The sequence below is a fragment of the Bombus pyrosoma genome, linkage group LG16, assembly GCF_014825855.1.
Source record: "Bombus pyrosoma isolate SC7728 linkage group LG16, ASM1482585v1, whole genome shotgun sequence".
Classification (NCBI taxonomy): domain Eukaryota; kingdom Metazoa; phylum Arthropoda; class Insecta; order Hymenoptera; family Apidae; genus Bombus; species Bombus pyrosoma.
This window is the reverse complement of record NC_057785.1, coordinates 7,072,968-7,097,503: the sequence shown is the minus strand read 5'-3', so window position 1 is coordinate 7,097,503 and position 24,536 is coordinate 7,072,968. Positions and strand designations below refer to the sequence as shown.

Here is a 24,536-nt window from a genome sequence, read left to right as displayed (position 1 = left end):
TGGTAACAGAAGTTTAGGTGTAAACGAAAGGTAAGTGGAGATCATTCGTCATGGATCTGAAGTGCGTCGATGACCTCTAAATAGGCATTTGAGGATCACTTCATGGTAAAAGCTTGGTCGAGAGCTTTTCCTTTGAGGGAACGTTATTGATATTCAGTTCGATTGGGTCTCTTTTTGATGTTTCTTTCTCTGGCTTGCTGAAAGTCGCGATAGAAGTTTCGGGTGTAGATGGAGATTAAATCGTATTTGAATTATCCCAATCCCCTAAATTTCCTTATGATCCTAACCTCAAATTCATAAAAAGTCTCCAAAATACACAGTGACGTGACGTAGTATCGTAAAAACTCGTAATATTATGGAGCCATCGGACAAAATCTCGACTCGAAAGGCCAACAGGTCCAGCTAAAAAATGCTTCTCCATCGAAAGAACGATATTGCTAGTCGGATGGCAAGCAAGGGGCACGCGTTTATGGGGAAGTCTCGCGCGGAATCCGCAGGAAATCCCGTCGAAGTATCACACGAGGCGCGTATAATTCACGTTTCAACGCACAATTCGAGGGAGTGGAAGCATTTGAATACGCCTGTGCTGGGATTCTCTGGCCGCGTTAGTCGGTGAATCCGTGAAATATACAGTTATGGGAGAGGGGTGCATTATAAAGCGAGAGGCTGGGCTGGCCCGGGTTAGCTTGCTTCCTTTCCCTTTCCGAATTCCCCGTGCTCGCTCGACAATTTTATATAACGATAGCCAGTGAGGCTCAAACTTTGCTCAGAATTCTTGGATGACAGACGTTTGATGATGGACCGTGGACAGGTGAAGTTAATTGTCAACTTCACACGAAAATAATCATTTACAGATTTCGGTTCTTATGCTGATTTTATAAAGTGACGAATCTGTTGACACAATGCACAAGAAGGACTAATAATAATACATTTTAAATGTTGAAAATTGAAGCGCTTAGTGTTTACACGAACTGTGTATTGTTAGGCCGTAGTTGAGTATAGATTCTTTGAACGTGATAGTCGTCGTATAATTTCCGAGCGTGTTATTTGGAATTACTAGAACGAAATTGAATAGAAGGTAAAGTGATTACTTGGAGGAGTGATCGCGCGATACAGCAATGAAATTTCCATTCTGCTTTTATTTTTTTTCCACCTTCCTTCTGCCATTACGCGCATTAATTGCCGCTAATTATGTTAATGACGAGCAACGTGCTCTTTTAATTGATCCGTTAAGCGATCGAGATTGCAATAAAGATTCTTTTTCATCGTTTAAAGAGGTTATGTTGCGAACATTCGTATTTTCGCTTAAAGTACGACTCGCATAAATTGCTACATTTAACAGAAAGAGAAAAGCATACGAAAATTCTGTAGAATTATTAATGGAAAACTCATGAAAATATGAATAGTTTAGTCGAAATTTTAGTAATATCGTTTTCTCATTGTAACATCGTGGTTTCTCTAATGGCGTCCCATCATCTTCCGGTTTCTGTAAATAAAGGTTAGTCGGGGGAATTAATTTCGCTCTGCAGGCTCGTTTCGTCTCTTTGATAATTCCCTTTGATACAATCCATTGTGATTCGTATCGAAGCAGGCATATCCAAAACCGTCCACGAATTAATCAGCAATGCGATTATCGTCCCGTTACAACGTCGCCTGAATCCCTCACGACCCTCTGCGCCCCACGAAATCGTTCACCTCTGTTACTTTAAAAGATAACTTCACAGAATTTCTTTTTGTCCAATGGATTTGATAAATCCTACTTTGAATTTGTTTTGTTATCCTTTTTCGTAAGGGTAATTTTACTGTTATTGTTTGTTATATGTTATAATAAAAATATAACATAAAGAATAGATGAAACAATATCTTTAACGTCGTATTAGACAAAATACTACTAACAATAATACCAACTATCCATAAAAATTTCTATGAAACATTCAATAAGTTCAACTTTGTCTACATTAAGTTAATTCAACGGTGTATAATCTGTTCAATACCTATGTTCCTGTTTTAAAATAAAAGGAAAAAGTATACAGCACGCCATCCATCAATATCCTCCCCCAGGCACACATTTTTCACCCCTAAAATCACATACACTTTCCCACTTCATGATTCAATCACCCCCTCCCACGAACCTCCACCATTAAGAGACCCAATTAGTTCCCTTGAAATTCACCTGAAATCCACCACATATCACATTTAAACTCTTCATACAAGTTGAGCACATCTGCGTGCGTTTTAGCGAAGGGGGTGGGTCGCGAGTAACGGACGAGGGGGTATCATTGAATGCCGAAATATTAAAATGTAGTGACGGGGTGCGTACAATGTTACCCCTGCCAGATATCCAGAGGGGTGGAAACGATGCTGCCGGAAATACAGCAGATATTGAAAACGCCCACCCCCTCTCCTTGACGATCCATCGTGTCTTTTTGGGAAATAAAACGGCTAGAGAAAATTTTTCCATCTTTTTTTTTTTTAATTTCTGGCTTCTATGGAGCACTTAGTGACTAAAGTTTCGACAGGGTGTGTAATTGAAACGAAACAGGAACTTTTCTATATCAATATAGAGCGTATATATTTGAAGGGAAACAGAAACTTTTCTATATTGATATAGAAGCTTATATATCTCCGAAATGAAATGGCAACTTTTCCATATTAATCTGAAAACTCACTTACGTTTAACGAAAAATAAAACTTGGAATTCTCCGTAAATAGAAGTTGTTACTTTCGTTTTAAACGAAACTTAAATAAAATACAATGTCGGATAATATTGAAATAAATTAAAACTTAATTTACGTCGTGGTGATTAATTTTGAGTATCCATAACGACAAATGTTAAATATTGATCGGTGGGAAATTGCTGTCCCTTGTCTCATTTTTTGTTTTGTCGGAGAATAAAATAAAAAAGTGAATACAAAGAGAATAGAATATGGCAAAGGAAAATCGCCCGAAGCCTTATTATTTCCGCAAAATTCGCGCGTGAGTGGGTGAACAGAGAAAGGGTGAAGGGTCTAGGGGGTGGTTTGTGCGTGACACGATCGACAAGGGGCCAAGGGAGGGCAAATAATTAGCCGTTCTCGTTTTTCCATCGAGCCAGACGATCGAGGCTGGCTGGTCTAATAAATTCCTCGGCATTGCTGCTAAATGGCGGAACGTTTAATGAACCTGAAAGGGGGTTGGGTACGTTGTTTGTCAAAGCGTGGCCTTCCTTTTGGCGTTTTAATTAGTGTCGCGGCGTTGTTTCGAGCCTGATGGCTCGATAATTGCTGGTTCCTGTAAAATAGTTCTCTTCGTCGAATCAGGTTTTAGAATCGAATTTGAAGTTTTTGAAGATCCTTTTCTTATTGTTAGGAAAGGCTTGGCGCGAGTAATTGCTCTGTTATAATCTCGTTTACTAAAATGACTTGTTTCAATGGAAAGACAGGAAAATTAACCCTCGTCTATATTCAAATAAGGGAGACTCGATGGGAGGAGTGAAGTCTGAAAGAGTCTTGGGATATTAATCCTCGACTTTGCTTTGAATCAAAAAGAAATTAGTAAGCAGAGAGGCAAGGTATGGTTACTAATATTTACGAAAATAGTTTCCCATTTTAAGATGACGATATTTTCACGAATCTTCAATAACATTACAACAGAATCTTCAATACGTTGCGCTAAGACGTGCTGCGAGTCACTTTTTATATATTTAAGATGTCTACTCGTGCTGTATATTGATCTTTCGCTAAATATATGTACTGCTGGTTATATTTCACGATACAAAGAATATCGTAATTCGTAAATTCGTAAATTGCATTACGTTTGCTTTTACAAAAAAGAATTTTCGATGACCCATAGAATCTGCGCGATTTATATGGCTTTTATCTTTACATTTTTAGAATTTAGTGGAAAATTTGTTTTCTGACATAGAATACAAGGAGACTCGTACAATTTACTAGAATTTTTTCTATTGTTATTGGACTGAAATCGACTAAAATATTTTCATTCTAAAGTAGACCTTGCTCATGAATCGCGGCTCGCCACGTATTCCATCCGACGAAATAAACATTTCTTAGACGCAGCCTCAACAAGTAGCAGGGTGTGGTTACCAGAGAAGGGATGCTCGGCTGTGTATTTAATTTCCGACGAAACGAATCGGATCGGTAGCGCGTGGAGTACCGGAATAGGGAAGAAAGCATCTCGCGAGGGGTGAGTTTCGCTCAGCGAGTACGAGACGCGAAGAAACGAAGAAGAAACGCTACGAAATCGTCACGGCGCTTCTCTATCTCAATTTAGAAAATGCCAGACTTTAGTTTCTCTAAACGAAAAACTTCCCTCCCTTACATACGTCGTTGCACGAAAGTAAAGTAAAATACTTGCTGGTTTCCGATGGAACGTAATTTATCGTAATCACAGTATCACAAATAAAAAATAACATTGTATTCTGCGTTATCAATTTATTACTATGACACGATAAAAGTGATTTCATAGGATCAATAATTAAAAAGATCGAAGAGAAGATGTGACAAATATATTTTTCTTTATTTTTCTGGTTCTTTGTCGCTCTACTATTCAAGTGGAATATCCTGGTATAAAATAGCTAAAAGCGGAGAGAACATTTTTTCCTGAACGAAAATGATGAAATCGCTAAAAGGCTGGGAAGAAGATGTTTCGCTCCAAAATCGTGGAAAACGACAATTTTTGCATCACTGAACAGCGTACCGAGCTTTGGGGAACCACAAGGTCTCTGTGTGCGTTGACAAACGTGAAAAGTGAAATTTTTGTGCGTTGCTCTAATTCGATGGGGAGAAACTCTAGGGTGCCTTATTTTCACAAATCGATACATAGTTCCTCGGTTTCGAGTTTGAAAGCTGCGTTGGCTTTTTCTGGGTCGTATCGTGTGTACAGATTAAATAGTTGAACGCGCGATTCGAAGCGGATGCGGGATTTTTGCCTCGCGTTTTTGCACCCATGGAAAATCCATTTGGGGCTGTTTGCGCGTCTGTTGAACGGTGTGTGCCGATGGCTATGTAATTACTTTGTAAACACGACGATCGGCCTGCTTTTTTCCCTTTTCCCCTTTCTTCCATGGGCGTGTTCCATGGTCGTTGCGTCGACGAACGTATGGTTTTCTTTTCCAATGAATTATATGCACTGTGATCGCGTCTTCTTTCGATTTAGTAGTATGCATATGGGGGAAGAGATATTTTGTGGATTTAGCGAAAGTTTTCTGCGCTTTAAAAGAATTTTTAGTGAAATGACTTATCGTCTAAAGAATTTTTAGTTTGTCTCCCTCTTTGTTTCATAAATTGTTCGTTTGAAAATGTTTTTGGATCTTACATTGCATCCTGACAAACTTGCACAATATTTTCTTCAATATTCTAAAATATTCTAAACAAATAAAAATCCTACGTTGAATCATCGAACGATGGAAAAGTGTTTTGTACCGTTAGGTTAGGTTAGGTTCGATTCTGTATATGCACGTTGCGATAAATAAAAGGATTTTATTGTTCGTTAGAACGAATTACAGATACGTAATGAATGTTCCACTTTTTGGTGAAATTGATACAGCAGGTGGAACGAATATTTGAACTCGTTTTTAATTTTTCTGTGTCATCAACGTCCGTTATTGGGGCGATATATCGAGCTATAATGAATCAACGTTTTAATGAAATTCTTTGGGGCTTTGGAAACGTGGAACAATTACTTGGATGACGGTGTTCTTCCTGCTATTCTGTTAAATTATACACGAAAATGATGTTTAAATATTTGGAGAAACGTAAAGAATATGGATAATGAAAGAAAGTGGGTTTCGAGTTAAACAAAGTTTGAACTGTTAAACAAGCGGTCTTCTAATTTAACTAATTTATAGCGCAGTTTTAGACCCGGACGTTAAAAGGTTTAAAACAGGTTTAAACGAAGTTGAAACAGCAATTTTCATTAGCTTACGTATATCCGCCCTTTCCAGCAAATAACTCGAATGAAATATATAACTAAGTCGTTTCTAAAGTAAAATATGACACGATGATTTGAGAGGATAAAAGGAGAGAAAAAATGCAGCAGCAAGCACTTGTTGTCTTGAAGTTTCGTTCAAAACACACATCGACACGTCCGGATATTATTGAAAAAAGCTACAAAAATAGAAATTGAGAAATTCTGTCAAATTAAAAATCAAAATTGTAAAATATTCCCATCGCTTGTAACTCTCAAGAATGTAAAATACAACGACTGAAAGAGAATCAACAGACGACCACAAGGTGTTACACGGGTATTTAAAAAATTGAAGAGCTGTCCGCAATCGACGAAAGGGAAGATCTTCTTCGAATCGCCGAAATATCGAGGAAGAAGGAGCCGCGTGTCGAAGCGTTAGACCGTTGCTAAAAGAATCTCAAGTGCAGAGGTAGACAAAAAATTCTGCCAAATTAAAACACGACGCCACGGACCACTTGGTTCCATCGCTGAAACCGAAACACGGCTTCTCGCGCGACCTATATTCCACCCTGACGTATTCTATCGACGGTAAAAAGGGGGAGGAAAGAAAAAACTCAAGAGAGGGAACCAGGCGAGGCAATTCCTCCATCGCGAAAAAGGGTCTCCCGTGAATCTGAAAACACGCGCTTTCGAGAGTGACGAATGGTGCAAGAGCCGGGGATCATTAGCTAATTGTGAGTTCCGTGGACCAAGTGCAGTTCAGAGTTCGCTTGGTTCGCGAGAGGCAACGCGACAGATCCACAGAACGTGGAAAACAGTATGAGTGACAGCGTCGGATACAGATATATAGGAATTAGGTGGCGTGTCTGAATTCGATCGACGGGCCGACGTATCAAAGATGAACGTGCCAATCATCCCCGTTGAGATGCTCGTGACAATGTTGGGGGCTCGACCCTCTTAACGCGCCCGTCTATCGTTGAGAATCGATCGGGCCGTATGCTTCCGGCTAACTGACCACGTGGTTCACGTTACACGGCGAATATCGTACCGCTCGTTTGCTGCGACAGTGACATACACGCGTATAAAGTAATTCATCATATTCCCCTTGATGCGTCCCTCTAATAACTTCTTATGATCTGACTTTAACAAAGTAATCCATTCATAATGAGCCGGATAATATTCGCATTCTTTGTCAAACCGCATCATCCTCGTTAATTATTCTGCACATTCTTCATCGAACGAATCGTATCATCTCCGCTAAGAAAATGCCAGATATCTCTAAAATAATTCATGATTCCTCCTCCGATCTCTTTCTCTCTTAACCTCTTATCATGTAAATTCGGCAAAACGATCCAGTTACTGTCGCCATCCTTCGTCCAACCATCGTTGCTTTTATTCTTCGACTCTATTTTAAAAAATACTCCTCCGAATGAATCAACCTATCGAACCAGAATTTCCAAGGAAACCAGCGTCGATTACAGATGAAACGGGCTATAGCCTCGCAACGACATCGCAGGGAAACACGCGTCTCTCCAGATCTCGAATCTCATACGTGCAGGTTGATCTAGAGGCCGGAGCTGTTGACTGCCGCTGGTCTCTCGTTGCAGCGGGGCGACTGTAATATCAGAACCCGGGTTCCCGTTGGCCAGTTACGCCAGCTACACCGGTGTAATATTCATTTCCTCCAGTAAAAGCCCTTTCAACGGCTCTTTCGGGTTCGGATATCGGAAAAACGAGGCATTTCCGTTGGTAAATGTCACGGAGATAGGCGGACGGCCAGTGGCCACATATTACCAATCAATTTGCCTCTGTCGATACTGAGAGACGACACGATAGAGGAAGATAGCGCGAGACCAGGGAAAGGGGTGGTCACCAGGTCTCCGATTGTACGGTGTCGATGTGTACGTGTATGGAAAAGTGGCCGCTCCATCATATTTAACTCGGATAGCCAATCACCCTTGTCACCCGCCAGGGTGATAGATTATTTTAATCAAGTTATTCCCCGGGCTGAAACCTCGATCATCCACCCCCGCGCGGAGACGCTTCCACGGTCTCGCTACATAAAAATCGAATTAACCTGCCGCGTAAATGGAGCCCTAATCTGGAAATCGTTGGCCGGTAGAGTTTCCAATCGTTTGCCGGAGTTCCGGTAATTTCCAGACTGGACCACCTTCGATAATCTATTTTTTAAGCCCTCTGACGAGCGATTGATTCGTCTAGCGACTCGCTGCCACATGCTCCGCAACCTTCTCCATGCTTTTCCGCAGTGATTTACGGGCTGCACCAGACTCCACTGTGTTTTAATATGAAGAAAGTTAGACTAGTGGAAGATCGCCGTTGGATCGAAAATAGATTCCCTGTGCATTCACTGTGGTAGTTTTTTCCCGATTCTGAACAGATTTTGGTGGGATCTGGATGGTGTTATTAACCTTGGATTAAAATTACAAGGAGCGTAAAATTCCAATGGTAACAGGTATGTTTCAAGACTCATACAAATTATGCTTCACACTGATCAGGAAATCAACGAGTACTCTTTCATTAAACTCTATTCAGAGGGGGTAAATTTCTACGAAAAGGACGATCGTATCACGTGCCGAAAATTAACAAGCAGCTCGTAACATCTTCCAGGAATGTCCTAACCTAGCTTTTCGACGCAAAACATTGGGTAGCATGCACCGCCTACGACTTTACGAGCCCTCTGGGTCTGGCAATTACGGGACACTCGGTACATCTGTTCAACGGGGAGCAGTTCGTTTTAAAAACTACGAAACACGCACTGTCAACGCGCGTGTCGTGATCCTCGCTATAAAGAACGCACCGCGGGCAAACAATTATGGGGAAATAAGAGAGGATTAAAGCAGCTCTGTTGTAGGATGAGTTTCCGGAACACCATTTCGTAGAATGGATCTAAAGTGGGGGAAAAAGGGTATCCAAGTTTCATTAATCGTATGGTTCTCTTTTATTCGACATTTTGTCTTTACTCTTAGAGAGAAAATTTGGTATTGTATTATATATTTAACCACTTTTCGCTTTATAAAAGTACCTGACCATCGTTTTAATGAATTTACTCCTCTCAGCATCCTAACCTCGACATCCCATCCCAGATATATCTATCCTAATCGCCTTGCAGCTTGCGAAAACATCAAACGACGGTTCGGCGTCTCTAAAAATTCATCCGAGGCCGAACAATTTCACCCATCCTGATGTTCTCCCGTTCCAACTCTCGCAGAACTCGGAACAGACCACAGAACCAGTCCAGAACCTCCATTCCTTGAATCGTCTTGATGCACGCTCACCACCATTCGAGAACTACATTCCCGGTGTTCCGACCGGTGCAATAACCTCGAAGTAATCGCGCTAAGAAAAACGCGTAGACGGAAACAGAGAAACACAAAGGCAGACAAGAGAGAAAAGGAAAAGGTTGGATTACGTTTCGAGAAATCGTGAGGAGATTCCATCCGGCTGGCAGGATTTCGAAACACTCGGACTTATTAAATGCAAAATACCACGGCACGGACGAAACAATGTTTAATCGCCACGTCTTCAACTTGTAATCCTTCGCTACAAGTAGACAACACGACTGTGGAAACGGTATCGATTGCCGGATAATCCGATCTCCCTAAGGAGATTCTCTATTTTTACAAGACAGTCGGCAAGCGGGATGTCCGAAATATTCCGAGAATGTTCCAATGGGATTATCTTTGTTCTTACTAGAAACTACTGATTTTGGTCATTCTGTCCTTCAAGGTTTGTGAATATCCTGTTTATGGCCAATAATTTTGTATAATTGTCTGATATTTGTTACAATTACGCATTTATGGGGAACCATTTGCGAAAATGTATAGACCGCATATACGATGCACATGCATAAATATAGACGGAAGTCCAGTTAAGGTTGAAAAGTGAGGTTAGGTTCAATTACAGCCACAAACTTCCTTCTTCTTTACCCAATTTTTATTTTGAGTGATGATATAGAGTTGAAAGAGCTGATTTAAGAGATTGGCTCCTTCCAGTATGATATGAGAAAATAGACGTTTAACATGGAAATTGCAGAGTGAGGTTAGGTTAGTTTAATGTCGATAGAAACATGGTAATCGCGTCATACTTTGCGAATTTCTCATCCTTCTAGATACTCATTGACCATGGCCAGCCTGAAAATTCGCTGCAATTGTTTAAATGTACTAGGCGATGCGTCTCGCCCAGAATGAGGAGGAAGGTTTGGTTCTCGCGTTCAGCGAACCGTGCCGCGCTTTCCACGGCCATTATCGTCATTGCTTTATAACGTCGCTGCTCTTACGACGTGTATTTTCTTGAGAGCATCTCCGCGGCTATCCCTCCCTTCCGATGTCGCTAGGTTTTTATGCCTTTTTTCGGGTCGTTTCTTTCGACGTTCGAACTGTCTTCGAGGTGGAGATTGAGTGAATGGCACTTTTTCGGGCAAGGCTGATTTTTCGATGATTGAACTGGTTTTTGTAGAAGGTTGAGATATAGGAAAGGTTTTTCGAGGTTAAATGGAAATCGTGTTTTTCTGAAATCTGAATTTCATAGGGCGGTATATACTATATATAGAACTAGCTATTAATCTTCTTGGGGTTATGAATAATATTTTCGGTTAGTCCTTAAACGTTAAACAAAATCGACACAGAAGTACGAAGAAAGTTGCCAGAATTGTTGAAAGAAAATTAATGTGGTATAATAGGTATATTAATGAATCATACAAATAATTGGAATCCAATAACCATTTCCCAATTCCTACACGATTGTTCCACGATCTTTGCGTTATTTCTTCCTCATTCCTTCGATCATTATTATTCAGTAACCTGCCATGAATCACCATACGAATAGTCTTGAACAGAATTTGCTTTTAACATAATTCAAGAAAATTTCGTAAACGTGAAAACAAAACACAGCGCGATAATCAAAATCCAATAAACAATTCCTAATCCTGTAGCAACCGATCAATCCACGCCATAAAAATCCCCCGTAGCAACCTTCTGTTTCACCCCTAATCTCTTTCAACTTCAACCCACGAATAAAGATCCCTCCCCATCGCACGGCAGTTCCCTCCTAAAAGAAAGCACATAAAAGAAATAGAAGGAAACGATAGTCTGCAGAGGTAACTAACCTAACTAACCAACCCTGTAAAACTACCGCTGTCGCGCGCGGTAGTCCTCGTGGTAGTGGTGAAAGTCGCGAGAAGGCAAGCAGACGCGGCCACGATATAATTAGCAGAAATTAGAGTTAGGTCAGAAAGCAAAGTTATCGAGGTGAGTTTCGACGCTGCTCCCGCTTTCCCCCCGTTCTGATATAATTACTAATTAATTACCGTTCCGCTGGTCCTTTCGGCGGCAGCCAGCTTAAAAGGACACCGCGAGGTAAGGATAATTCCTCGTACTGTCGACGAGGGCAGCAGGATGTAACGACTTCCGTTTTAATAATTTTCGTTTCGTGGCTCCTAATGAAGGCTATAGCGCGGATCTCTCTTATTTATCCAATTGATATTTATGCAATATGAAAAAGTATATGGACACTTGCTTGTTCTTTGCAACACGTGTTTCAATTGAAAGATTTGCGAGATATTGAATTACCGTGCATTGTATCTTTTAAATTATCGTAGCTACGTACAGTGAGACATAATGGTCTTCCTATAGTTGGTTTATCGTAGAAATAAGAAAGGAAATATTTTCTTACGGTATACATCATTTTATATTATTAAATTATTCCCGCGTATGAAAGGTACATGCAATTATGCATTATATGCAGATATTCAGGATAATTATTATTCTTGCTTTTTCTATGGCAGCACGTTAATAATGGCAATTAATTTATTAACCGCGAATGGCTGGAAGAGATTCATTTTACAGTATTTAAATTTTTACCTCATTACTTAGAAATGCAAACAGCATAACACGCAATAAAAAAAATTGGACGGTGTAGAATATTTCGTTGCATCAACTCTTTGTTTCACCGTATTCCGTATTAATTCTCCGTATAATAGCCCGAGAACGAACAATCGACTTCATTAAGTTTGGATATTACGTTTTATTGTTGATAAACGCAACGAGAAATATTATATTGTAATGAAATTCGAAGTCACAGATTGAACGTCGTCCATTCGCGAGGATTTGAAAATATCATTCGAGGATCACAGGAGAAAAATATCATATAGGTATACTTTTTTCCGATCTTAATGTCATTTCATGATCGCTGCGTTGATTCTTGTTGATACACTTACTTTTCGTAGCAGTTGTACACACGAAGACTTTTTCCTCAATGAGAGGATGAGATGAAAACGATATTAGGACATAAAAATTGAAGAATCGAAACGCGGCAAAACAAAGCTTCTCATACATGCTCATAACATACTACAACAACCAGACAAATAAGACAAATTTATGCGATTCATTCTTTTAGAAATATCGCGAAAGAAATGGAACTTAAACAGGAATTCCTTTCACTGACCAGTTTTGCGTATTATCTGAATTTTACGCACTTTCACATCTTTCAATTTCTCACAAATGCATAAAAATCGACAGTTGTAGTGACGGTAATAACCCAATGACCTTACTGATCTGGTATACCACACACGAGCGAAAACTGGCCAACAAAAACCAAGAAACAGAAGCAGCCAAACCCAACAATATTTAACCACCTTCCGTATCTCTCACACAGAAGACCCTATCGCTCTATAACAGTCTGTCCTTTCATCTCTTCTTCTATCTCTTCCTACTATCCTCCTGTTTGCATATTCTCGAGGCCAGATTATATCCCGCGCTTTTATTTATCGACTGTCGGCCATATGAAAAAAATGTAAAACTCCCCCGACCAGGTGTGTATATTTCGGCATGTGTGTGTTGCAGGTTGCGAGTTTCCGGCGCAGTGGAACGGCCATTGGTTTCAATCGGGGATCGAAGGGCTGGTGACTGTGAACGGGTCCATGATGACCAGCAAGGGCCGCTGCATCGAGACCAAAGACGACAAGTTCCTCATTCAGGACACGTGAGTCTCTCTCTCGTTTGAATTGCAAGTGAGATATAGTCTGCCTCGTGTGTATGTGTGTGTGTGTACGCGCGTGTACGAACGTTTGGCTAGGTATCGACAGGCGGCCGTCGATATGAAGCGATGCGAGGATCGTATTTCGCGTCCCTTTATCCGCGTCAGCCCCCGACACCACCCCCGACCCTCTGCCACCGAGCTTTTATTAATTAACTGCACCCTTCGTTGGCCGGACCCTCCGACAAAGCGCTCCAGGCGACGTGCCAACCGACAGCACAGTATAAAACGTTTCTCCGGCGAAATTCCGCGGCGAAAGGGTTCCAGGTTAACTGGGAGGGGAGATGGTCCAAGGGCTCGTGTGTATCACGATATTATGATGGATGTTAATATTTTCCTGTCAGGAAACGAGAGGTATCTCTGGGGAGGTTTATTAGGAGTTCAGGTTGGATGAGATTTGAAAATGTTTGAGGATGTATTGTATCGTCACGGGAAATTCTTTTAATATCTTACTGTCAGGGAGCGGGTAATTTGGATTTACTGGGGATTTATTAAGAGCTAAAGAGGGTTGAATGAAGTTTGGAGACGTTTGACGGAACATCCTTATCTGATAGTGATTTATTGGATACAAATTTTGTAGACAATTGTAACTCGTAGAACTTGAAATTCTTTATACGCGTTTAAAGATGTTTGAAGAAGTATAACGGTATAATTTTTGTGGAATTATCTTTGTCATTTTGCAAGTTGTCGCGTGCTTTCTAAATCGGAATCTCTATTAGTAGCACAAAAAAGACTTGCAGAAAATTGTTCCACATATCGCGTCACGTTACTATACGGAAAAATCCAGTGGATTTGATTGAAAAATATCTGGTTGCGAAATGCAGAGAAGTGAGTGGGTTCCACGGTTCGACTATCGATTCCACATACACCAATCCCGAAATCCAAGCACTCGTTATCCGCAACTTACGCCACGACCAGGATCCAATTTCGCGGAGAGAGCGTTCGCTGTCGTACGAGCAGACAGTATCTACGCGCGTCGCCGCTTTCTGTCCTCGCCGGTATCGCGTTGAAGCTCAGGGCGCGCTTCGTTCAACGTCGCCTTTAAGCCGCGACGATCACCGATAAGCTGCTACCGCCAGGGAAAGAGTGCCTCCTCGTCGCATAGAAATTTCTTTTTCTTCCGGGCCAGAGACGAGAATTTCCGCTTCAGACATTAGAAAACCTCACTCGATACCAGAGAATTCCGAGAAATTTTTAAGAACGTATAAGAGGTACGTATACAGAAAATTCTAGAGAAATTTTCCCAGCGATCGCTATTTCACAGCGTAGAAAGTTAAAAAGGCGTTATTCAAGGAAAAGGGTTCATAAAATAGGAAGACGTTATAAATTCAGGATTTTTAGGCTTTTCTGACATTTACATTGGAGTGGAATCTAAAGAGTAGGAGTACTTTTAGTGGTTATGTGTCTATTATATAATTCCATCGATGAAGGCAGGAAATTAGTTAAGAGCAACATTTTTTTATAACATTTGTAATTAAAATTTAAAAAGGAGCAGCGAGTTTAATTAGCTTCCGTAATTTCAAGAAGACAAACATCGCGAAATACGAAAGCAATTAAAAATTGGTTACAAGCAATAGTTCTTCAAAAATTAATCGAAATAATAAATTATTCGAAACCTGGCACGAGTTACCGAAGATTGCCATTTATATAAATTCAAACTCATATCGTCAGTGCCTATAAAAATCATCCCCTTGAGCACCAAACGATACGTCTTCGACATTTCGTCATTTTATTCGGCCATTAGTATTACGTGTCATTTCGTTTGATATTAAATATCTTTTCATTTTCCTGGCCGTTTAAATTTCACTGTTGGCGGAAACGCGGTTTGCGGTCGCGGTTCGAAGCGGACCCGAGTGAAATATTTCGAAATTGTTTATCAGAATTTCGTTTATTTGCTCTCTTAGCGCGTGAAACCCTGGAAGGCTGCGGGACGATGAAACTCCGGGGCAAAGTAGTATAATCAACGATAAGACGCGACCCAAGATGAGGATCCTTTATTCCGTTTCGTTTTATCTTTTCCCTCTCTCTCTCTGTGAGATTCTTATATTCCTGAGTGACCTTAATATCCGCGCCGAAGAAGAATGAGGGGAAAGAGAAGGTTAGCGAGATCATTTCGTGCACTTTGCGAAAATTCTATTTGGCCGGGTATCGTTGCTCGCCGTCCCGGAATAGATGGCGCCGTACGACGAAGGATCAGCCATCGTCGGGAACCGCGAAAATCCAGCAAAATGGCGGTTCTTCTGAAATTCCTCGGCATCTTAATTCCCTTGTCGTTCTTTGGTCCTGTTCTCCGTAGTTCTTTCTCCTTTTTGCCTATCTTATTCCTCGATTTTACGGCGTCTTGGTGTTCGAAGTTTTAGCTTTCTTATGTTCACAGATCTTTCTATTACGCTGTGTTTCTACTTGAGAAATTTTAATCTGACTTTTTCTAAATGTTTTTCGTAAAATTTGAGATATAGAAAACGCACACTATTGCATGTATAACATAAAATGTGAGATATGTAGAAAATTGTGCAGTATAGAATATTATCATTTTTCATAATATATCGCATGAAATAATTTTCTCTATATTATTCTGAAAAATTATTTCAAGAAGACTGTTACACGTCCGAAGAGAAAGGAGCAGATTTTCTGTAAACCAAGGAATCACGTTATCGGTAGGATAAAGCTTAAGTGGAGGAAATTAACCTAAATACTACGAAATGTAAATCTCAGTGTTAGTACTGCTTTGGGGAAAAATCATAAACGCCCGTTGCGAGTTGAAAACGTCGAGAAAGCAAAGCGGGGAAAACTTTCACGAGGATTACAACACAGAACGCGTGTACAGCGTTGGGGCGCTTAATTTTTGGCGTTTCGTCGAGCGTCGACCGTGTAAAACGCACGAAAAGCGTGGCGGAAGGTCAGCGGGTTGCACCGGAAGCGTCAGTCTCTCCGGTTCGATACTCGAGGCTCGATTTTACCCAGTTCCCATTCGTACTTTTTCTTTCCATCGACGAATCGAACGAAAGTTTGTTCGAAATTACTTTGTCTAATTTAATTCCTGATTTTTAACGAGCGATCGAAATAAAATTGATATTTTAAGACGTATTTGGACATGCAATAGAAATATTGTAAATTATTAGGATACTTAGCGTTGTCTTTTAGTCTTTTAGATTCCTAAACTAACGTGGTTTTAAGAACTGCAAAACGACTGGTGACGACAGTATCTTGATAAGAGTAATTAGCAAATTTTTAGAAAGACGAGAAATATAGAAATTGAAAATTTCATTCGAATCCGGGGAACTGATATGTTAGAACTGTAAAACAATTTTTCATGTACCTTTATAGCTAATTTTACATAATTCCATTCATATGAATATTTCATCCATTACAAGTGTCTTTCCTTTTCTTCTTTTCCATTAAAAACATTTAGCTTAATTTCATAGCGAAGTGAAGTAGAATGATAAAATGCTTAATTTAAGAATATATTAAATAATCGTCAGTTTCAAATTTACACGAGAGGAAACGTAAGTAGTTTATACTAGTATCTTACATCTGGTAAAGGGGCGAGCAGTAGAAATGGGCGTTTAGAGTCAGACAGGCGTTCAAGTAGAAATATCGATCGATGCATTGGTATACTTAATGGCGTTGAGAAAATACGTCTTCGGTGCAACAGTATAAATTTACTACAATGCGACAAATTCACTTTCCAGTTACTTTTCTCGCCGTAAAATTAATTTACCACAGTTTATTACTGAAATAGTGGACAGTTTACGAGCGTATTCAATTTCTAAAGGGAAATTAGGCTTCTGGATGAAAATTGAGAAAGTTTGGTAAATGAAAAATTAGCAAATTGTTAGTATTTCCGAGGCTCTGGGTTAGGAAATTTAGGGAACTAGAAAATTAGGAAATCGAGGATCTGGAATATTCGGATTAGGAATTCTGATAATTGGAAAATTAGAACGTGGGATAATCGCTATTGCGGGGGAATTGGACAGCAAGAGAAATTGCATTATTAGATAATTCAATAATAATTAAAGAAATCCGATGTAATGGGAAATTAAAGCATTTGGAAAGTTGAAAGTTTGATATTAGGTGAATTGAAAGACTGGAATAACGAACGTGAAGAAAGTAAAGTGGCCTGTTTCAAAATCTGAAAATCCAGAGATCGAAATACTCAAAATTTTGCAACATCACAAATTCCAGTGTCTAGAAATTTTTCCGCGAAAGAAACTTTGAACGTTTGTATGATCGAAACCTGGAAGATGTGCAGTTTGATGCTCGAAAATTGAAAATTCATAAATACGAAGATGAACGAGATCCAAAAAGTAAAAAGATCTCCTATATGAACAAACCAGAAAGTTCCATCTGTGAAATTGTCTCAAATATACAACTACCTCGCCCGATGATTCAAAACGCACGGTTTCTTCTCAAAAGTGCACAACGCATTCGCGATTACGTTCTCAACCGAACGTTCCGATATCAATTTCAAACTTGGATCACCGCGACCCACGCCACGATGTCTAACCTCGAGAATGAAACTGGATCAAACGTGCAACTCGACAATCCCCCCGAAACCGTGCCATAACTCAACGAGCCAGCATGCTGTCCCCTTATTGACACGCAAACGTTCGACGAAAGTTGACAACCACTGACACGGGGACAAAACGAGCGTCGCGGCTTGAAAGAGCCGGAGAACGTTGCAGGCGGACAAGATAGCCTTGGTAACCGGGCGAACTTGAGAGTTAAGTTTTAATTAATGTAATGGAGAGTAGCGCGTGATTAGCCTTCCAATCAGTGAGCTCCTCTTTTCGAGAACGTGGCCTGGTGAGAAAGCAAAAAAAGAGAAAGCAAGAGGAAGAGAAAAAAAGAGATGAGAAGCGACGACGACGACGAAGAAGAAGAAGATGGAGGGGTTGGAGAAAGGAGGGTCGAAGGGATGTCCTTTCGCGTGGCGAAATCTGAGCACGGTGGAGCTGGTAAATGGGCCAATCGACGGCATTACCATTAAGATTCTTTGATTCGAGCGGCAAAAAGTGATGAGAAGAGGTCAGCCAAACGAACTTACGGATCACTGGGGTTACTTCAACGTTTCGCTACTCCCTTGGCACATTCTAATTGATTTGTTAATGCGCTTTTTAGGTTTCCTCATTTTCTTACGCTGTCTCCTGTTTACATGTGTTTGAATGTCTTATATAGTTTTTTGACGACTGTTTTGTGGGCGGGAAATTTTTCTGTGAAATGGATCGTAGGGATGAATCGAATAGGGTGAACTTTTACTTGGGGTTGATATTAGTGGGGGACAGAGCAATTGAATGTTTGTTTGATACGTATTCTTGACAAATTCTAAAATAAGGGCAAATCTAGTATTTGTACTTTAGCTTGGAAGATATAAAGCGATTCACGTATTACCAAGTACTCGAATTTCTTAAGTTTCTTTGTTCAAATTGAATTTGTAGGAAGAATTGACGAAGTTGAATTCTTATTTGAAGTAAAATAGCCTTTTCTGTAGGCAATACTACTTGCTTATTAGTGCATTTAACTATTACATGCGTTTAATATAGCGTTTAATGTATAAACTTTATATGTAAAGTTTAATACACAATGTAGTGCATCTAATAAACTATTAGCGCGTTTAATTTGAAACAGTTCAATCATGACGAAACAATCACGAAAATAAGATAAATTTCTTCACAATTTTACACATTCAAATATTTTAACTTTGTCTGATAGTTTAGGTTTCATCAAATCACTTGAAAATGGCAGAATGGAAGCTTCGAAATAAAATTCTTCCGCCACATTTTCAATGATACGGCAGAACTATCAATAAATATAAATATACGATAAACTCTAAATAAATTAAATCAAAGTACTTTGTTTTGTAGTTTGAACAAACCAGTTATTCCCCTAATAATATCTTATTTATTGTGTCAGCAAATATCAGATTACGGGAAATGGCTGAGCTGGTTTAATTCGCAATCGCAATCGTCATTTTCACGGACCGAACGGTAAACATTTAAAGAGGCAATGGCAGAACGGCGACTTCGAGGGTCCATTAATCCAATCAGAACGTTAATGATAATAATCTCGTTATTTCTAATGCGGCGCAGCGTGAGCACCGCTGATACGGAATAATTGAGAAATAGAGGGCTATTTGCCAATTATCCACCCAGCCAGGAAAAATCTTGTCTCAATGACTTGATGACGCTATACCGTGCAATGTAAAAACCAATTGCCGTGATTTAACAAATTCAAATTATTCCGACTGCGGGTGGTCGCCCCTCTAATTGCACAATTGAACGTTTCAGCATTTTTATCTTCTATGGGCTATTTAACCGTTTGTAGACTATAATTAGTTCTATAGTAAATAAGAACTCTACTGATTAGCGATATCAAGCGACGTTACAATACGATCAGAAAATTGAAAAAATACGAAGATTGTGGCAGACACGTTAATCGTAACAATTTACCTATGCAATAATCGCTATTTAATAATCCATTTTATTTCTTGATTTTCTTCGAACAACGGTTTATTGATATTAATAACTCGCACAACGGTAGAAAGAAAATAATTACTCTGGAAATTCATAGTAGATTATTGTTCATGACGTAATAAAATAGTAGAAAATCATTTCTAACAAAAGTCAGTGTGTCGTGGAGAAATAAATCACGACGCGTGCTTTTTGCAGAGTTTGAAGTACGAGAAAAATAACGATCGTGAACGTGAAACGTCGGTCATATATTTTCCAGCGATTTGACAAATAACGATAAATGAGGATAATAATAAAATTTCACGGTGAGAAGGATGTCGTTCGGCAACATCGACTCGATATCAGATTTTAATACGGCGAAACTTCCTGGGAACTCGACGATTTGTTAGCTCGACTCGATAATTGATTGCGCCCGGGAGTTAATCAGAGTTCGAGTGGACTTCCGGGACGCGGAATCGAATCGGTGGAAAACGTTTAGAAAATTCGGGATTGCCTCCTCCCCTTTCGGTGGCTGGCCAATTTTACCGTTTAATTTTAATCACCAAGAAGTTTCTCGTTTCTCACGGAACGAGCCGCAAGTGCAAGTTGGCACAAGTAAAAGGATTTCCGTTCTCTTTTCCAGTGAAAATAAGGTTAAAATTCGTTTGCAACAGCAATATATCTGGCCATTCCACGAGTAATGTCGCGTTCGCCTATGTAACTCAAAACATTTGAAAATTTGAAACTTATATCGAACTTATATAATCGAATACGCTGTCTGCTTCTTTCCAAGTAATTCGATCGAAGGGAGAAGAATCATTTGCGTTATAGAAAAATTTTTTACGAATTACGACTCCATTTCTGGTTCACGATTTACGATAATTACATTTGTCATAATTCTTGTGGATTTCAATTTTTAAAAATTGATAAAGAATTACAAAGAAACGTTCTTACGTCGGTTAAATTTGGAAAATTCATCAAAATTCACAACAGCAGTAATATAAAAGTCCGCTATCGCCGTTAACAACGAAATTACTAAATGATATCTAAAAATTCTATAAAAATGATCAAATTTGGAAAATTCATAACGCTTCACGGTAGCAACAATATTCGAATTTGTAGCTTGTTATTAATAAAAAAAGAAACTAGCAACAGGCATTCATAATATTCGGTAGAAGTTTGAATATTCTAAATCTTAGAAGCAAAGGTAACTCTACACGGTGAATCGTTGGTTTGGTCGAAGTAGGCATTAAAATCAGTTGCCGGCATTCGAGGGTCGATTCATCTCGAACGCAGTCTCAAAAGCTCTGGCCAGGATCCGATAGATGCTCTGTTCCGTAGGTGGATATCGATTATCTCGTGGCGTCGTTAACGAGGCGTCGCGATGCTCAGGTACCGAGATTACGTTACACTTAGCAGAGCCAGTGTCGTCTAATAGAATGGCCGACATGGACGTGATTCCTGGCTCGATGATTTCTTCTCTGTTAGGTCGATGAACTTTGTCCTTTAATGGCCTTTAGATTTCTTTGAAAGAAGGATGTTGAGAAAATGGACATTTTTCAACCTTTCGGACGAAAAATCTTTGCAGGAGATTTAAAAATATTTGTCAAGGAACAACAAATGTTGCTTGCATTTATGCGAAATGCGATGGCAGAGTTGAAAAATTAAAAAGAATTTCTAACGCCGATGCATCCACGGAATAATTCTTTTAGAAATTTTGCTGGTAATGCGATCGAAGTTTGGAATCGAGCGAATCCAAAGTACCACAAGTACTTGCTGTTGGCTATTGTTCTCATGTAGCAACAATCTGCTGGTACTTTGGATTTGCTCGCTTTCAAACTTTGATCGATGTATCAGCAGAATTTCCGAAGAATTATTACGTCGATGTAGATGAATAATTACCCTGTAGCTGCATTAAAATTTCCATCGTGAAATATTAAACGTGAGAAATTTTCAGATTGATCCGGATGATCATTTTTATGCGAATTTAGTAAGCTAAACATGTAACAAGCAATAACGAGCTTAGAATACCATTTAGAATGTCAACAAGATGGGATTCCAAATTTCCAAAACTTGAAAGTCTATGAAGTTTCAAAAAAAATGACGACCTCAAATTTCCATAATGTAGAATTTTATATATCAAAGGTTTGGAATTTGTAATTCCAAGTATATTCGAATTTGCAATCCCATAAACTTAGAAACTTATATGCTACCTTTAAATATCCTACGAGAATTTTTCGTTCGTTACGAGGTCCAAAAATGGTCATTTTTTAACAGGCAGCTTTCAATTTAGAAAATTTCTAATTAAAGACTATAATAATCGGACGAATCGATTGTTACAATATTTCTGAAAGTAATTACGAATGACAGAAAAATGACATTCGTAGAAAGATGCTTGATTATTGCAGGATTAAATTCAAAAAATCTCACGGAAGCATCTGAAAAACAATTTCGAAACGGAATGAAATTACCAAATAATTAAAACATTAAAATTCTACTCGAGTCCTTTGCATTCCAAAATGAAACTGAATACACCGAACTTTAATGAAAAACGCGTTCCACCCGCGCATGTGTGTGCGCGAAAAAATTGATTGAAATTTAATGGAACGTATTTCAATAAATACAGAGAATTTCCTACTAATATTACACAATAAATCGCGCGCCATATTCACGTTGTTAAACGAGCGGCGGGAAAAAAATAATTATCAGATTTCTAAGCAATAATTTCATCGATTCGCGATTTCTATCGTGCATAAGAGAAATTATTTATCGAGACCCACATTCGCTACCAACGAATGATTTATTAACAACGATATTTACGCTGGTCCTTTTTTAAAACAATGCTTTATTTCAACATTTTTTTAAATCTCTTTTATTTATTTGCAACACCTCGTTGTCAATTACGTGTCTCGTTGTAACGAAAATTTTATTATTCCCCCTGCCTGCTTCTTTATTATTGCGTCGTTTTCAGCTGGAAATCATCGAACAGCTTGATCATGCGATTTCCATAAAATAGCCGTTTAAAATTCAGAAATTATATTGCACGGTGTGTCCCAATAATCGTTGTTCAATCGACAAAGAAAGTGATTTTACGCGATAAATCAAGTCGAAACTATAGAGTAAAGATATTTTGCTTTGTATCTTCGATTTGTTTTCTCCCATGTCGCGTTGCCATTTTTTGAATCGCATCGTAATTACCCGGACCGGGGAGTGTATGTTAGATCTTTGTATATTCTAATTGTCATTTTCCAGAGCCTGGTAGCTTTTATTTTCATTCTTTATATAAAATTCGTGTTATTATTCGTTGGCAGAAATTTGACGCGTTATCGTGGTCGCTGAAAATATTTCCAATTTAGTTCGATATATCGGGGGTGTGACGTGTAAGTTTAATTATTCTGTTTTTATTTTCCACTTTGCAAATTCCACCATTGTCGATAAATTAATATGCATGGCTTTTTATTTTATATCGGGAAAAATGTGTTTTAAATTGAAACTGGAAATGAAGAGTTTTTTATATTACATTTATCGTCTGTGCAATTTCATTGCCGTGAAAAAATTAACCTGTTACAAAATGTGTCGGAGTAATAATTCATCTTCTAACAACGACGTCTGATATATCCTTACAACGAATGAAAATAGATTTTGTCGCGCTGCTGTATTTCGAGAATAAAAGAACGACGCGCAAAACGGTAGAGAAAAATGGTAGTTGATTGTTCGAAGGAAAGACGAAGGTCGGATAATTTTTAGATAAATTTCCAGCGGCGCGTTTGAATATTTTTCCAGACTTGTACCGAAATAAATCAATTTTAGTAGCTTTCGGCAGTTTGTTTTATCGACGAATCGCGAATGAATCGAAAAATAATTCGGAACGGTATTGTACGGGGAACGATGAAAATGTGTGTAGAAAAAAAAAAAAAAAAAGGAGGAAAAATTGTTTCGAAGCATAACTCGCAGGCGAGCAGAGGAAGGAGGTGTTGAAATTAATCGAACGCCGGAACTTGTTTTCCAAAATCGCAACGCGTGATTTATGCAAACGATATTCCCCTACGAGGAGCAAATTGCGATGCTTAATGCAAAATTTCTCCGTCTTGTATTTGAATAGATCTGCATATCCTGCCAAGTATTCTTGAGGAAATCATAACGTTGCTTTAAGCGATAAAAAAGTGTAGCTTTTTAACGTGACAAAGGCAGTAGTTCCTAGTTCCCATTAAAATTCTGATTTATGAGACAAATTGCATATCTATTTTGCGTATGAAAGCAATATAGAATCGAATGAATACTATGAAATTGCGAGTACAATTATGCAAACGAAAATCAATAGAATATAGAAGTTTGTGTCACACAAATACGATGCAACAAGTACTTGTGTGTAATTATTATATATATTCTATGGATGTATTCATCGACCAATCAGAGTTATACATATTTCTTCAATACAAAGAGGACGTAAAATTCCCTATTATCCACGCAATTTGTGATTCGTATGAAAGCTGAATTTTAAAATAATTTATTCTCAAGATGATATTCCTGCAAGCAACGAATTATACTTTACAGTTACAACAATATTTTTTAAAGGAAATTTAATAGTCTGGATTGTAATATAGCTTCGAGTTATCAGAAACGAAGTTTAAATTAACGCAATTCACCACGGCTACAACCACTTTCCTAACGATAACTATTAAAGAAATAAAGAGAATCATAAAACTCGTACAATTCTACTTTTACAAAATCACTTCATCAACCAGAATTTCCGTCGTCCAAAGAAGCTTAGCTAAAGCTAAGATTGCAAACTAAAACCACTTTTCCTAACAATAATCATTAAAAAAAGATACAAGATTCGAACAATTTTACTTTGACAAAATTACTCTATCGGCTAGAATTCGTTTTACCAAGGAAAGCTCATCCACAAATCCGAAGCTCATCACCACGCTCGGAACGTTCCGGCCACAGAGTCTCAATCCTCAAGCCGCGGCATGAAAAATTTTCCCGCCTTCATTATAACAAAAAATAGGAGCTAATAAAGAACCGTCGTGTCGCAAGAGACCCGACCGCGGAACCGTACGAACGATGTCGGAATATGGACTCGACGAAATGAGAGAGAAAGAGAGAGAGAGAGAGAGAGAAAGAGAA

General features: G+C 39.0%; 1 protein-coding gene across 5 annotated transcripts in view; it reads left to right on the top strand.

Moving 5' to 3' along the window:
• The window catches only part of LOC122576788, a 314,658-nt gene that overhangs the window by 213,398 nt on the left and 76,724 nt on the right, over positions 1 to 24,536 (top strand). For all 5 annotated transcript variants that reach the window (XM_043747566.1, XM_043747562.1, XM_043747563.1 and 2 more), the window contains one exon: positions 12,765 to 12,903. In XM_043747566.1, coding sequence (XP_043603501.1) covers positions 12,765 to 12,903 — 139 coding nt within the window. The remainder of the gene's footprint in view (positions 1 to 12,764; positions 12,904 to 24,536) is intronic.